The sequence below is a fragment of the Papio anubis genome, chromosome 18, assembly GCF_008728515.1.
Source record: "Papio anubis isolate 15944 chromosome 18, Panubis1.0, whole genome shotgun sequence".
Taxonomy (NCBI): Eukaryota; Metazoa; Chordata; class Mammalia; order Primates; family Cercopithecidae; genus Papio; species Papio anubis.
The window spans coordinates 53,828,567-53,845,327 of record NC_044993.1 but is presented as its reverse complement, the minus strand read 5'-3'; the positions used below and the strand labels follow the sequence as shown (position 1 = coordinate 53,845,327).

Genomic DNA, 16,761 nt, shown 5'->3' with positions numbered 1-16,761 from the left:
TATAAATTACCTTGGGCAGTATGGCCATTTTCACGATATTGATTCTTCGTATCCATGAGCATGGGATGTTCTTCCATTTGTTTGTGTCCTCTTTTATTTCGTTGAGCAGTGGTTTGTAGTTCTCCTTGAAGAGGTCTTTCACATCCCTTGTAAGTTGGATTCCTAGGTATTTTATTCTCTTTGAAGCAATTGTGAATGGGAGTTCACTCATGATTTGGCTCTCTGTTTGTCTGTTATTGGTGTATAAGAATGCTTGTGATTTTTGCACATTGATTGTGTATGCTGATACTTTGCTGAAGTTGCTTATCAGCTTAAGGAGATTTTGGGCTGAGACGATGGGGTTTTCTAGATGTACAATCATGTCATCGGCAAACAGGGACAATATGACTTTCTCTTTTCCTAATTGAATACCCTTTATTTCTTTCTCTTGCCTGGTTGCCCTGGCCAGAACTTCCAACATGATGTTGAATAGGAGTGGTGAGAGAGGGCATCCCTTTCTTGTGCCAGTTTTCAAGGGGAATGCTTCCAGTTTTTGCCCATTCAGTATGATATTGACTGTGGGTTTGTCATAAATAGCTCTTATTATTTTGAGATACGTTCCATCAATACCGAATTTATTGAGAGTTTTTAGCATGAAGGGCTGTTGAATTTTGTCAAAGGCCTTTTCTGCATCCATTGAGATAATCATATGGTTTTTGTCTTTGGTTCTGTTTGTATGCTGGATTACATTTATTGATTTGCATATATTGAACCAGCCTTGCATCCCAGGGATGAAGCCCACTTGATCATGGTGGATAAGCTTTTTATATGCTGCTGGATTTGGTTTGCCAGTGTTTTATTGGGGATTTTTGCACAGCTAAGATGGAACTTTCAAAACACTGTTTGAAGCATCCTTTATTCCTTGGTTTACTTAACTGTATTTATTATAACAATTTATTATGATTTTAAACTTGTGGTCAAATTTTTTAAAACCCCTAACATTTTTATGCACTCAAGGTATCCATTAGTTCATTATGTCAATGTTTCAGCAATAGTGTTTTGAAATTTAATAACAATATTTTGGTAGCCTTTTATCCATGTAAAATAGTCTCCCATCTTACATGTAGGAAGAGCTATCATATATTTTGTTCTTATATGGACAACTCACATATTAGACTTTTGTCTCTCTACAGTTCTAGGCTTTTCCACAGAAGAAGAATTTGAAGATTACGTTAAGGAAGTAAATAACTCTGAAAAGGTTCTGGCTGCTATTGTTTTTGATCATGACTTCAAAAATAGCAATGATCCCCTGCCACTGAAGGTGAGAAAGTTTTATGCAAAAACCTCATATTTCTACTTCCAGTTTCCAGAGATTTAATGAAGTAGAGGTATTTGTTCATTTTTCCATTTTGTAAGTGGAGAGACCATAGCTTTCCCAAGATCATAGTGCTTATGTGTGGTACAGCAGGGATTGGAATCCAGATCTAACTAACTTCAGTGTCCGTGCACTAATTTAGTCAGTGCCTCATGCTGATGTGGAAGGACTTGTATTAACTACCTGCCAGGCTTTATTCATAAACTGGACTCATAGGAAATGCTGACGATTGTGGACATTGCCTCTGTCATTGCATCTGATAGGGCAACTGTCTGTAGCCCTACAGATGATGGTAAAGAAAATGCACATTTCCTGGGACAAAACACCTGATGCAGTAAATAAAACATACGCATCTTCATTAGCAGGGAACACAACATGAAATTTTTCCTTTTTCTTTTGAGTGAGTCTCATAATTTCTCTTCTAATTATAAATAAAGAAAATAACTCGAGGACTGAAGCAGGCTGAATCAAAATTAGAACATCTGCAAACACCAAGGAAGATTCTGATAACAACCCCCCAAGGAGGAGAAGCAAGGACAATGCTTTGAACTTGGGGTCTCTGGTGTTGAGTGAAATAACCAAAGTATAACATATAGATATGCCCAGAGCCAACATTCTGCATTTAGGATACAGATGGTTGTCAATGGAACAAAAAAGTAAGGAAAACTGCCAGGTTTTAACTAGGGTAATAGGTATCCGTTCATTCCACCCCATAACTTCCTCCGTATAGGTCAGTGTCCCTCAAGATGGTGACTCCTTATAAACTGATGCTGATCTAGGCTCAATGGTATACACTGGGCTTGGCAATTTAAATTTAAATTGGTGCAATTGAAAACTTCACCTCTTCTGTCTGGCATGGTCTCCCTCTCCCTGCCCTATATTTGGCTTGCACATGCTTACCTTGTGCAACTGCTGCTGTGACTTTTTCTGTGTTGTCTCTTCTGACCACATGTACCCCTTCTCTCCTACATCCTTCCATGAATACCTTAACCATGTGTCTGTCACTGAGTTTATACTACAATGTAAGTATGTTTCGTCAACTAGAATTTGGGTTCCTTGAGGAATAGGGGCTGCCTCCTTGAACATGGGATAAGTTCCTAAAACTTTTGTCTAGATAACTGAGTATATGAATATTCATCCAGACCTATGGCCTCTGCCTGTCTCTCCTACTCTTCCTGATTTCTCTGGTCTGAGCCTTCTGACTTTTGACAACTCTTGGTCCATTTGCTATCTTTTTTTTTTTTTTTTTTTGAGACAGAGTCTCACTTTGTTTCCCAGACTGGAATGCAGTAATGTGATCTTGGCGCACTGCAACCTCTACCTCCTGGGATCAAGTGATTTTCCTGCCTCACCTCCAAAGTAGCTGGGATTACAGGTGCCCACCACCACACCTGGCTAATTTTGTAGTTTTAGTAGAGACAAGGTTTCACCATGTTGGCCAGGCTAGTCTCGAACTCATGACCTCAAGTGATCTACCCACCTCAGCCTCCTAAAGTGCTGGGATTACAGGCAGGAGCCACCACTCCTGGCGCATTTTTTATCTTTTAAAGTTAGTTAACCTCAGCATGACATTTACTCAGTTCTCCAAAAGTAATACTACATTTTCATTTAATAATTAGATTATGCAACACTCCACACTTAGATCTTATCACATTCCTCCTCCATTCTCATATCGGAGTCTTCTTTATGCTATCATTGCTTTTAAGAGAGGAAGAGATTTTCCTCTTAGAACACTACACTTGACTGACATAAAGGGAAGGAAAATTAATAATGCCTTTTGGTACATTTCATTTTAGTATGCAGCCATCTGTCTGTTTAGGGAAAAAAACATTCATAATTATAGTTGTCACTATATTTGCTTACCACAAGCCTGCAGTATGCATCTAAGTGTTGCTGACACCTCAATAAAAAATTTCACAAAATTAACAAAGGATGGATTTAAAGGAGGTGGGCTTGAATTTAGATGTAGTTAGAGCATAGATGCCTTAGGACAAATTTGCTCTCGCTTCCTGATGTCCAGAATATACTTCAGCCTCATCAGGCAGTCTACCTCGAAATCACATATTCCCAGTTGTACTTTAACTTTCTTTTGTTTCTGATTATTCTTTAATTATTTTGGGATTGGGGGAGCTCTTAGATATTGATTGTTTCTTACTGCTCCCTCTAGGTAAAATATTACCTGCGTTTTAGTAATGAAAAGAAGAGTAATATGCTGGAAAATATTTATGAAGAAGCAAGCTGGTTGACAGATTTTCTCTTTCCACCTATCCCTTCGGTGGGACCCAGAAACCAAGATGAAGATGGGGGGAGTCCTGGTAAGCAGATCTTTATTCTTAATATCCCAGTCATATAGGATGAGCCATTACATATTTAAATTTCTGTTTCTTTACTCTTGCAATGGAAGCTGCTTATTTTTAACTTACTATTTTGGTGATTTTTAAATATGTCCAAAACCCCATATGAAACATTCTATATCTTTGAACAACATATTTTTATTGCCTTTTATCCTTTCCTGGTCCTTACCATTGTGTATCTTTATATTTTCATGTGGTTTAATTGTGAACTTTTGACTTACATGACTTAATGAACATTTGTAGGTACCAACACAACCTGATTAATTGTAACTGTGTGTTGTCCTGTTGGATTGATGAGTGATTTTTAATATAACTATAGTAATTTAAAAACGTCAACTTATTATACAGCCTACCATTTATAAGGATTTAGTGTGGGGACTTTGCTTTTACCAATAACTTTGCAAACTTACCTTGAGGAAACTATTCAACCAAAGAAATAAACTGATTGATTTAGCATAATTCTTAAAAATGTGAAATAACCTACATCTTAGGTATGGTAAGTTAATAGTACAAATATAAATATAATTTGACAGAGCATTGTGCAGTCATTAAAATATTCATGAGATCTTTTTGTAGAAGCCAAGTTCAGAACTCTGTTATCAAATCATAGCTCTGTTAACTGCATATTCATCAACATAAAACCGGGACAGATACCCAAATATGAAAACAATTGCTCTGTTAGGGTGGCAGAATTGTGATGTATGTTATTCTCTTTTAAAATAATTTCAGGCTGGGTGCGGTGGCTCACACCTGTAATCTCAGCAATTTGGGAGGCCGAAGTAGGTGGATCACTTGAGGTCGGGAGTTCAAGACCAGCCTGGCCAACATGATGAAACCCTATCTCCACTAAAAGTACAAAAATTAGCTGGGTGTGGTGGCGGGCACCTGTAATGCCAGGTACTTGGGAGGCTAAGGCAGGAGAATCTCTTGAACCTGGAAGGCGGAGGTTGCAGTGAGCCAAGATCATGCCACTGCACTCCAGCCTGGGCAACAGAGCGAGACTCTGTCTCCAAAAAAAAATTAATAAAAATAACAATTTTCAAATATTATTTTTCCAGTCATAAAATTTGAAATGAAATCTTATGTTTCTTATGCATTATGTTACTGCATTATAACCTTAGTCTACTAGTAAGAAAACATTAAACCCAAATTGTGGAACATTCTCCAAAATGGCTGACCAATATTCTTAAAAACTCTCACGGTCGTGAAAAACAAGGAAAGAATGAGAAACTTTAACAGCTCAGAGGAGAGTATGGAGACGTGACAGCTAAATGCAATGCAATATTCTGAATGGGATCCTAGAACAGAAAAAAAAAAAAAAAGACATTCGGGAAAAACTGGTAAAATGCAATAAAGTTTGTGTAAAATATAAATGCTGTTGCATGCACCAATTTTTTTTGTTTTTAGTTTTGACAAATGTATGATGGTAATGTAAAATGTAATATTAGGGAGTTAGGGAGGTTTCATGCAGGATATATAATAGTATTTCTCAATCTTTTTTATTATTGCCTTTCTAAGGAGACCTGTAGACATTTTTTCCATATCTGCTTCCCCATGAAGTATTAATACCACAGACACACTGTAGGTGTGTTCATATACTGTGACCCCATTGAGAATGCATGGTATATGGGAATTCTCTGTATTGCCTTTGCAACTATTCTGCAAAGACTATTTTTCTTCTAAGATTATACACACACACACATACACACACACACACATATATATAAAATATTTATTTATTTAGAGACAATTTCCCTCTGTCACCCAGGCTGGAGTGCAGTGGCGTGATCTCAACTCACTGCAACCGTCGCCTCCCAGGCTCAAGCGATTCTCCTGCCTCAGCCTCCCCAGTAGCTGGGATTACAGGCATGTGCCACCATATCCAGCTTGTTTTTGTATTTTTGATAGAGACAGAGTTTCACTATGTTGGCCAGGCTGGTCTCGAACCCCTGGTTTTAAGTGATCTACCCACCTCCACCTCCCAAAGTGCTGGAATTACAGGCATGAGCCACCGTGCGCAGCCAAAAAGTATATTTTTAAAAATTTTCCTACCTGAGGTACCAAAAAATGAATTTCTTCAATCTGATAAAGCACATTGCGAAAAGTTTGTAGCTTACTGATAAAATTGAACGTTTCCCTCCTGATACCAGTTATGTTTGCTCTCATCAGTTCTATTCAGCGTATTCCTGGAAGTTCTCATCTGTACCAGAAAAAGAAAAAGAAATAAAAGGCATTAATTTTGGAAAAGAAGGAAAGAAATTATGTTTCTTTGCAGGTGACAGAATCATGTATACAGATAAAAGAAATTAAAAAAAAAAAAAAAAACCCTACTGCAACTAATGTGTTAACTTAGTAAAATCCCAAGATACAAGTACAATACATGAAAATAAATTATAATAAGCATACATCAAAAATAACAAAGCACTTCTAAAAGAAAAATTTAAAGAACCTCAAGTGGCAAAATATTTTAACTTCCTTGATTGGATGACTCAAAATTGTTACAATGTAAATTCTCCCTAAACTGAGCTACAGGGTCAATATACACACAGTCAGAATCTTAGCACGGGCTGGGCTGTGGTTGTTTATGCCCGTAATCCCAGCACCTTGGGAGACCAAAGTGGGTAGATCACCTGAGCTCAGGAATTCAAGACCAGTCTGGGCAACATGATGAAACCCCGTTTCTACAAAAAATACCAAAAAAAAAAAAAAAAATTAACCGGCACAGTGAGTGGCATGTGCCTGTAGTCCCAGCTACTAGGGAGGATGAGGCAAGAGAATTGCTTGAGCCCAGGAAGTGGAGGTTGCAGTGAACCTAGATCGTACCACTGCACTCCAGCCTGGGCAACAGAGTGAGACGTTGTCTCCAAACAAAGACAAAAGCAAACACAAAAAACCTCAGCATGCTATTTTGGAGAAATTGACAAGTTTATTCTAAAATTTACATGGAAATGAAAAGGATCTGGTTTGGGAACAGGCACCCAAATCTGGCCATAAACTGATCCCAAAACTGGCCGTAAACAAAATCTCTGCAGCACTGTTACATGTTCATGATGGCCATGATGTCCACACTGAAGGTTGTGGGTTTACCGGAATGAGGGCAAGGAACACCTGGCCCACCCAGGGTGGAAAACCACTTAAGCCTTTCCTAAGCCACAAACAATAGCATGAGCGATCTGTGCCTTAAGGACATGTTCATGCTGCAGCTAACTAGCCAGACCCATCCCTTTATTTCAGCCCATCCCTTTATTTCCCATAAGAAATGCTTTTAGTTAATCTCTAATCTATGGAAACAATGCTTATCACTGGCTTGCTGTCGATAAATATGTGGGTAAATCTCCGTTCGAGGCTCTCAGCTCTGAAGGCTATGAGACTCCTGATTTCCCACTCCACATGCTATATTTCTGTGTGTGTGTGTCTAATTCCTCTAGTGCTGCTGGGTTAGGGTGTCCACGACCGAGCCGGTCTCGGCAGATCTGAATTAGAAAAAGTAATCTTGGGAAAGAACAATGTCAGTGGACATATTCTGCCTGATTTCAAGATTTTCTGTAAAACTACGGTAATTAAGACGTTGTCATATAGGTGTGAGGATGAACAGATAGACCAACAGAAAGAATAGGATGTCCGGAAATATACACATATGGTCGCGGGGTTTTCTACAAAACTGCCAGTATGATTCACTGGGGAAAGAAAATCTTCTCAACAACTTTTGCTGGAGTAACTTGGTATTCCTATGGAAAGAATGAATCTTGATCACTTCCTTGCAGCCTACACAAAATTAATTAATCCAAGATGATCCTAAAGCTAAAATGATAAAGCTTCTATGGCAACATTGATGAGAATATCTTTATGATTTGAGGGTAGGTAGTGATTGGTTAGGGCACAAAAGGCACTTTTGAAAAAAATTGGAAAAAGAAGAAATGGATAAATAGGACTTTATCAAAGTTAAATACTTCTTATATGTAAGACACTATTAAAAAGGCAAGATTGCTAGGGGAGAAAATACAGGAATAACACTCAGAGTATATCAAGGACCTATGTAAATTAACATAAAAAATAGTTTTTAGATGTTATGGCAATGCTACATTTCTATGCAAGTTTTAAGTGCTTGTCCTTCATTTCTGTGCTCAATTCATGCACCACTAAGAAACTGTTTGCATACTGTCACCAGTCAAAGGACCACACTTGGTTTATCACTGACTATCAGACGTCAGCTCATGTATGTCACTCAGCTGTGGCACTTCAGCATCACTCACTGATGTCACTTAGTTGTATGAGCTTCATTTCTCTCTTCAAGTGTCCAGGATACAGAATCAAAGTCTTTACCTATCCGATAATTAATCCAATTCTCACTTATTTAAATTAATTGAGATTGCAGAAAGCAGCTCTCCAATTTCATGCAATATTTCACTTTTGGTAAGCTGGGGGTGAGGATCATTTTAGAAAGTATTATGTCTTTGTGTGGCAAAACCATGATAGCTGCTCTGAAATTTAGACTATCAGAAGAGCTTCCTTACACTTAGCTTTATCTCTGACATACATTAATTCCCTTTCTCTTCGTTCAGCTCAGCTGTTTTTTGGTCTATTGTACTTATCAATCTTTGTTTTCTCATTTAGGGTACATCAGTGAAGGGTTCCTGTTTGTGCAACACTCCCTGGATAAGGCCATCATGCAATATCATAGCGGCCAAGCTGCAGAAATGCTGTTTAGCAGTATCAGCGTTTATGTTCAGAGATTTCCCTACCCATCATATTACCATGATTTCTTCTTTATGTTTTCTGGTGTTTTCATTCCTTTAGTACTTGTATGTATCTTCTCTCTGAATCATCTTACCCTTGTTCAATCCCTTGTGTGGGAAAAGGAAAATCGACTGAAGGTAACTCCCCTTTTCTTGTAGTAGAGGAAGCTTCTGTAGAAAATTCTGAGTGTGTGGGGCAAATTTATTTGGTGGAAGGTTCAATTATTTCTACATAGTCAACACTGATGGATGGTTGTGTTTCAGTAGCAGGCAAGAACCGAGCATTTAGGCTTCTTGGCAATATTCTATAACTTTGTTTTTAATTAGAATTCTAGGTATAGTTTTTCATTTTAGTTCTAGAAGTCTACTTCACAAGAATATTACAGTTAGAATTTAAATGCCAAACGCCCTAAAATCTCTCTGGAATAAAGTAATAATCAACTGGACTGTTGGAATTATATCTAAATGAATTCAGATACAACTCACTTCCAATATTCTATGATGCTGTGATTTTTATTTTGATTTTTAGTTATTTATTTATTTATTTTGAGACCGAATCTCACTTTGTCGCCCAGGCTGGAGTGCAGTGGTGTGATGTCAGCTCACTGCAACCTCCACCTCCCAGGTTCAGGCAATTCTCATGCCTCAATCTCCCGAGTAGCTGGGATTACAGGTGTGAGCCACCACGCCCAGCTAACTTTTCTTTTGTATTTTTAGTAGAGACGGGGTTTCACCATGTTGGCCAGGCTGGTCTCAAACTTCGGACCTCAGGTGATCCATCCGCCTCGGCCTCCCAAAGTGTTGGGATTACAAGCGTAAGCTACCGTGCCTGGCCAATGCTGTGATTTTCTAAAATCAAATTTCTGATCCCTGAATTATTTAAAATACATGACCTCTTATTGTCCCCTCCAGTATTATGTCTTAGCCCAGAATATGTTGTCTTCAAAATCCAGTCATCATCAGCCATTTAATCAATGATTCATTCAATGATTATTTATTTATTCATTACTGATTTATTAAGTATCCACTTTGTTTCAGGGACTCCGATAAATCATAGGTTTGAATCCTTGGCTGTATTACTTATTATTTCTGTTACATGGCACACATAACTTTTCTAGCTTATTTTCTCAGATGTAAATTGACACTAATGATACCTGACATGCAGGGCCGTCATGATATTGGTGAGATATTACCTGGAAAGTTATCACCCTCCAATCACCCAGACCTACTATTGTAAGGCAAAAAAGGGAAATTCACGTACAGTGTTTTGTACAGTGCCTGGCACATAGCAGGGGCCCAATAACTTTGGGCCTCAGCTATTAGTATCAGTCGTCTCTCCATTTCACTGATCTCTTCTGTATCGTCAAAGGTCATGTCATTTTCTTTCTTTCCTTCATGAGTGGCAACACCACTTTACAGATCAGGTTCACGTTACTTCTTACTAGCTCTTCTCATCTCCTTACCCACTTGCTCACCCCCAATCTACCTCACACATTGTTGCCAGGGTAGTTATCCTGTAATGCAGATGGCTAGAAATAATTTTAGAGATTGATTTATTCTATTGTCTGCTGAATGAAATCCATTTAAGCAAACAGATTTCCTAAGATTTAGCACCTAACTACTTTCCATTTTGTTGTTGTTGTTTAGCCAACTCCCTTTTCTTCCAGCGAAAATGACCGGCTGATTTTCAAGCTTGCTTATGTTTATTTCTTCCGACTGTAATGTCTTTCTTGAGTGTGTTCTCTGATTGATGAACACAGTTAACTTTCTGCCTCATCCTTCATAGTTGCCATCTCCTTGTTGATGTTTCTCTTTAATTCTCAACTATTATTTAATCCTTTTTCCTTTGTGTCACTCAGAGGATGTTATACAGACTTCATTCATATGGCTTATGCTATTTATTCTTTAATTTTTTTTAAATTTAAGCCTGTCATACATACACAGAAAAGTACACAAATCATAAGGTTATGGTTAAATCAATTTATCATAAAGAAAGCAACCCCATTTCATTATGGCTCTGTTAAGAAATAAAACGGGGCCAGGCGTGGTGGCTCACGCCTGTAATCCCAACACTTTAGGAAGCCAAGGCAGGTGGATCACAAGGTCAGGAGTTTGAGACCAGCCTGGCCAACATGGTGAATCCACACGTCTACTAAAAATACAAAAATTAGCCAGGTGTGGTGGCGCACGCCTGTAATCCCAGCTACTTGCTTTTGGTGTTTTAGACATGAAGTCCTTGCCCATGCCTATGTCCTGAATGGTATTACCTAGGTTTCCTTCTAGGGTTTTTATGGTATTAGGTCTAACATTTAAGTCTCTAATCCATCTTGAATTAATTTTCGTGATAAGGAGTAAGGAAAAGGGATCCAGTTTCAGCTTTCTACTTATGGCTAGCCAATCTTTTCCCAGCACCATTTATTAAATAGGGAATCCTTTCTTCCCCATTTCTTGTTTTTCTCAGGTTTTATCAAAGATCAGATGGCTGTAGATGTGTGGTATTATTTCTGAGGACTCTGTTCTGTTCCATTGGTCTATATCTCTGTTTTGGCAAATTCTCAGTACCATGCTGTTTTGGTTACTGTAGCCTTGTAGTATAGTTTGAAGTCAGGTAGCGTGATGCCTCCAGCTTTGTCTCCCTTTGGCTTAGGGATTGTCTTGGAAATGCAGGCTCTTTTTGGTTCCATATGAACTTTGAAGCAGTTTTTTCCAATCTCTGTGAAGAAACTCACTGGTAGCTTGATGGGGATAGCATTGAATCTATAAATTACCTTGGGCAGTATGGCCATTTTAACGATATTATTGATTCTTCCTATCCATGAGCATGAAATTTCTTCCATTTGTTTGTGTCCTCTTTATTTCACTGGAGCAGTGGTTTTGTAGTTCTCTCCAAGAGGTCCTTTACATCCCTAGTAAGTTGGATTCCTAGGTATTTCTCTTTTGAAGCAATTGTGAAATGGAAGTTCATTCAAGATTTGGCTCTCTGTCTGTTACTGGTATAAGAAATGTTTGTGATTTTTGCACATTAATTTTGTATCCTGAGACTTTACAAAGTGCTTCTTATCAGCCAAGGAGATTTTGGGATGAGACAATGTGGTTTTCTAAATATACAATCATGTCATCTGCAAACAGGGACACTTGACTTCTTCTTTCCTAACTGGAATACCCCTTTATTTCTTTCTCTTGCCTGATTGCCCTAGCCAGAAATTCCAACACTATGTTGAATAGGAGTGTGAGAGAGGGTATCCCTGTCTTGTGCCAGTTTTCAAAGGGAATTTTTCCAGTTTTGCCCATTCAGTATGATATTGGCTGTGGGTTTGTCATAAATAGCTCTTATTATTTTGAGATACGCCCATCAATACCTAATTTATTGAGCCGCTTTTAGCATGAAGGGCTGTTGAATTTTGGTCAAAGGCCTTTTCTGCACTATTGAGATAACTGGGCGTGGTTTTTGTCTCTTTGGTTCTGTTTATATGCTGGATTATGTTTATTGATTTCCATGTGAGGAACCAGCCTTGCATTCCAGGGATGAAGCCCACTTGATCATGGTGGTGGATAAGCTTTTGATGTGCTGGATCTGGCTTTGCCAGTATTTTTATTGAGATTTTGCATCGATGTTCATCAGGGATATTGGTCTAAAATTCTCTTTTTGTTGTGTCTCTGCCAGGCTTTGTATCAGGAAGGTGTTGGCCCCATAAATGAGTTGTGAGACTCTCTTTTCTATTGATTGGAATAGTTTCAGAAGGAATGGTACCAGCTCCTCCTTGTACCTGTGGTAGAATTCAGCTGTGAATCCATCTGTCCTGGACTCTTTTTTCGCTGGTAGGCTGGCCACTATTGCCTCAATTTCAGGTTTCGCTATTGGTCTATTCAGGAATTTAGCTTCTTCCTGGTTTAGTCTTTGGGAGTGTAAGTGTCCAAGAAATTATCCATTTCTTCTAGATTTTCTAGTTTCATTTTGCATAGAGGTGTTTTATAGTATTCCCTGATGGTAGTTTGTATTTCTGTGGAGTCGGTGATGATCCCCTTATCATTTTTATTGTATCTATTTGATTCTTCTCTTTTCTTCTTTATTAGTCTTGCTAGCAGTCTATCAATTTTGTTGATCTTTTCAAAACCAACTCCTGGATTCATTGATTTTGAGGGTTTTTGTGTCTCTATCTCCTTCAGTTCTGCTCTGATCTTAGTTATTTCTTCCTCTGCTAGCTTTTGAATGTGTTTGTTCTTGCTTCTAGTTCTTTTAATTGTGATGTTAGAGTGTCAATTCTTAGATCTTTCCAGCTTTGTGGGCATTTAGTTATGCAATTTCCCTCTACACTGTTAAATGTATCCCAGAGACTTGGTATGTTGTATCTTTGTTCTCATTGGTTTCAAAGAATATCTTTTATTTCTGCCTTCATTTTGTTATGTTCCCAGTAATCATTCAGGAGCAGGTTATTCAGTTTCCATGTTGTTGAGCGTTTTGATTGAGTTTCTTAGTCCTGAATTCTAGTTTGATTGCACTGTGGTCTGAGAGACAGTTTGTTATAATTTCTGTTCTTGTACATTTGCTGAGGAGTGTTTTACTTCCACTATGTGGTCAATTTTGGAATAAGTGTGATGTGGTGCTGAAGAATGTATATTCTGTCAGATTTGGGGTGGAGAGAGTTCTGTAGATGTTCATTAGGTCTGCTTGCTGCAGATGAGTTCCACCCCGGATATTCTTGTTCACTTCTCTTTCATCTCAAGTTGATCTGTTGTCTAATGTTGACAGTGGGGTGTTGAAGCTCCCATTATTGGCTGTGTGGGGAGTCTAAGTCTCTTTTGTAAGTCTTTAAGGACTTGCTTTATGAATCTGGGTACTCCTGTATTGGCTGCATATATATTTAGGATAGTTAGCTCTGCCTGTTGAATTGATCCCTTTACCATTATGTAATGGCCTTCTTTGTCTATTTTGATCTTTGATGGTTTAAAGTCTGTTTTATCAGAGACTAGTATTTTCTGTAACTCCTGCTTTTTTAGTACCCTCCATTTGCTTGGTAGATCTCTCCTCCTCCATCCCCTTTATTTTGAGTCTAAGTGTATGTCTCTGCATGTGAGATAGCCCTGAATACAGCAAACTGATGGGTCTTTGACTCTTTATCCAGTTTGCCAGTCTGTGTCTTTTTCATTGGAGCATTTAGTCCATTTACATTTAAGGTTAATATTGTTATGTGTGAACTTGATCCTGCCATTATGATATTAACTGGTTATTTTGCTCGTTAGTTGATGCAGTTTCTTCCCTAGCCCCTGGCGTGGTCTTTTACATTTTGGCATGTTTTTTGCAAATACGGCTGGTACCGGGCTTGTTCCTTTCTCTTATGTTTAGTGCTTCCTTTCAGTGTCTCTTTGTGGGCAGACCTGGTGGTGACAAATTTCTACATTTGCTTATCTGTAAAGGATTTTATTTCTCCTTCACTTATGAAACTTAGTTTATTGGATATGAAATTTGGGTTGGTAATTCCTTTTCTTTAAGAATGTTGGAATATTGGCCCCACTCTCTGGCTTGTAGAGTTTCTGCTGAGAGATCTGCTGTTAGTCTGATGGTCTTCCCTTTGTGGGTAACCCACCTTTCTCTGGCTGCCCTTAACATTTTTCCTTCATTTCAACTTTGGTGAATCTGGTACTATGTGTCTTGAAGTTGCTCTTCTTGAGGGGTATCTTGTGGCATTCTCTGTATTTCCTGAATTTGAATGTTGGCCTACTCCTACTAGGGGTTAGTAGTTCTCCTGATGATATCCTGAAGAGTGTTTTCCAACTTCTGTCTCCATTTTCCTCACTTTCAGGCACCCCAATCAGATGTAGATTTGGTTTTTTACATAATCCCATACTCTTTGCAGACTTTATTCATTTCTTTTTCTTCTTTTTTTTCTTTTAGGTTTCTCTTCTCGCTTCATTCTCTCATTCATTTGATCCTCAATTGCTGATACTCTTTTCTTCCAGTTGGATCGAGTCGGTTACTGAAGCTTGTGCATTTGTCAATTATTTTCGTGTCATGGTTTTCATCTCTGTCCATCTGCTTATGGCCTTCTCTGCATTAATTATTCTAGTTATCAATTCTTCCACTCTTTTTTCAAGATTTTGTAGTTTCTTTGCACTGGGCACGTAATTCCTCCTTAGCCCCTGAGAAGTTTGATGAACTGAGCCTTCTTTCATCTCACAAAGCCATTCTGCATCCAGCTTTGATCCATTGCTGGTGATGAGCTGCGTTCCTTTGCAGGGGGTGATGCGCTCTTATTTTTTGAATTTCCAGCTCTTCTGCCCTGCTTTTTCCCCATCTTTGTGGTTTTATCTGCCTCTGGTCTTTGATGATGGTGACGTACTGATGGGGTTTTGGTGTGGGTGTCCTTCCTGTTTGTTGGTTTTCCTTCTAACAGTCAGGACCCTCAGCTGTAGGTGTGTTGGAGATTGCTTGAGGTCCACTCCAGACCCTGTTTGCCTGGGTATCAGCAGCAGAGGCTGCAGAAGATAGAATATTGCTGAACAGCGAGTGTACCTGTCTGATTCTTGCTTTGGAAGCTTCCTCTCAGGGGTGTACTCCACCGTGTGAGGTGTGGGGTGTCGGTCTGCCCCTAGTGGGGGATGTCTCCCAGTTAGGCTACTCAGGGGTCAGGGACCCACTTGAGCAGGCAGTCTGTCTGTTCTCAGATCTCAACCTCTGTTTTGGGAGATCCACTGCTCTCTTCAAAGCTGTCAGACAGAGTCGTTTGCATCTGCAGAGGTTTCAGCTGCTTTTTGTTGTTGTTGTTGTTGTTTAGCTGTGCCCTGTCCCCAGAGGTGGAGTCTACAGAGACAGGCAGGACTCCTTGAGCTGCTGTGAGCTCCACCCAGTTCGAGCTTCCCAGCCACTTTGTTTATCTACTTAAGCCTCAGCAATGGCGGACGCCCCTCCCACAGCCTTGCTGCTTCCTTGCCCGAGATCGCAGACTGCTGTGCTAGCAATGAGGGAGGCTCCCTGGGCATGGGACCCTCCCAGCCAGGTGTGGGATATAGTCTCCTGGTGTGCCCGTTTCCTAAGATCCTTGGTAGAGCACAGTATTGGGGTGGGAGTTACCCGATTTTCCAGGTGTTGTGTGTCTCAGTTCCCCTGGCTAGGTAAAGGGATTCCCTTCCCCCTTGCGCTTCCCAGGTGAGGCGATGCCTCGCCCTGCTTCAGCTCTCCCTGGTCAGGCTGCAGCAGCTGACCAGCACTGATTGTCAGGCACTCCCTAGTGAGATAAACCCAGTACCTCAGTTGAAAATGCAGAAATCACCTGTCTTCTGTGTCGCTCGCGCTGGGAGTTGGAGACTGGAGCTGTTCCTATTCGGCCATCTTGCTCCGCCCCCCTGTTTTTTGTTTTTTTTGCTGTGCGAAAGCTCTTTAGTTTAATTAGATCCCATTTGTCAATTTTCGCTTTGGTTGCAATTGCTTTTTTATGCCTTCATTTATTGATGGACATCTAAGTTGAGTAATATCTGGACTATTGTGAATAATGCCTCAATTAATGTGAGAGAGCAGATCTCTCCTAAACATATTAATTTTATTTCATTTGAATATATAACTGGATGGGAATACCAGATCATATGGTCATTCTATTTTTAGTTTTCTGGGGAATCTGCATAAAGTGTTCCATAATAGCTGTACTAATTTACATTCCCACCAACAGTGTACAAGTATTCACTTTTCTCCACATCCTCATTAACACTTGTTACCTTTTGTTTTTTTGCCATTGTAACAAATGTGAGGTGATATCTCATGGTGGTTTTAGTTTGCAATTTTCTAATGATTAGTGATGTTGAGCATTTTTTAAATATATGTTGGCCATTTGTACATCTTCTTTTGAGAAATGTGTATTCAGATCCTTTGCCCATTCTAAATTGGGTTATTTGTTTTATTGCTATTGAGTTGAGTTCCTTACATAACTTGGTTGTTAACTTCTTATCAGGTGTATACCTTACATAACTTGGATGTTAACTTCTTATCAGGTGTATACATCTAACATTGTTTTCCTCCAATACAAGGTTGTCTCATCACTCTGTGGATTTTCATGTGTCTGTGTATGTGCGTGGGTTTCCTTTAAGAAACTTTTTAATTGATTGTAATCCCATTTGTCTATTTTTGTTCTTGTTCTTGAGCTATTGGGGTCAAATAAAAAAAAATAATTGTCCAGACCAATGTTACGTGGTTTTCCTTGTAGTAATTTTATAGTTTCAGGTCTTACATTTAAATCTTTAATCAATTTTGAGTTGATTTTTGTATATGATGTGAGATGAGACCAACTTCATTCTTCTGCATATGGATAGCCATTTTTCCCAGCACCAT

At 39.1% G+C, this 16,761-nt stretch overlaps 1 protein-coding gene across 4 annotated transcripts in view; it reads left to right on the top strand.

The window, feature by feature from the left end:
- The window catches only part of LOC101003272 (ATP-binding cassette sub-family A member 3-like), a 176,598-nt gene that overhangs the window by 35,013 nt on the left and 124,824 nt on the right, over window positions 1-16,761 (top strand). For all 4 annotated transcript variants that reach the window (XM_031658405.1, XM_031658406.1, XM_031658404.1 and 1 more), the window contains exons 4-6: window positions 1,173-1,300; window positions 3,522-3,669; window positions 8,323-8,582. In XM_031658405.1, the coding sequence (XP_031514265.1) occupies window positions 1,173-1,300; window positions 3,522-3,669; window positions 8,323-8,582 (536 nt within the window). The remainder of the gene's footprint in view (window positions 1-1,172; window positions 1,301-3,521; window positions 3,670-8,322; window positions 8,583-16,761) is intronic.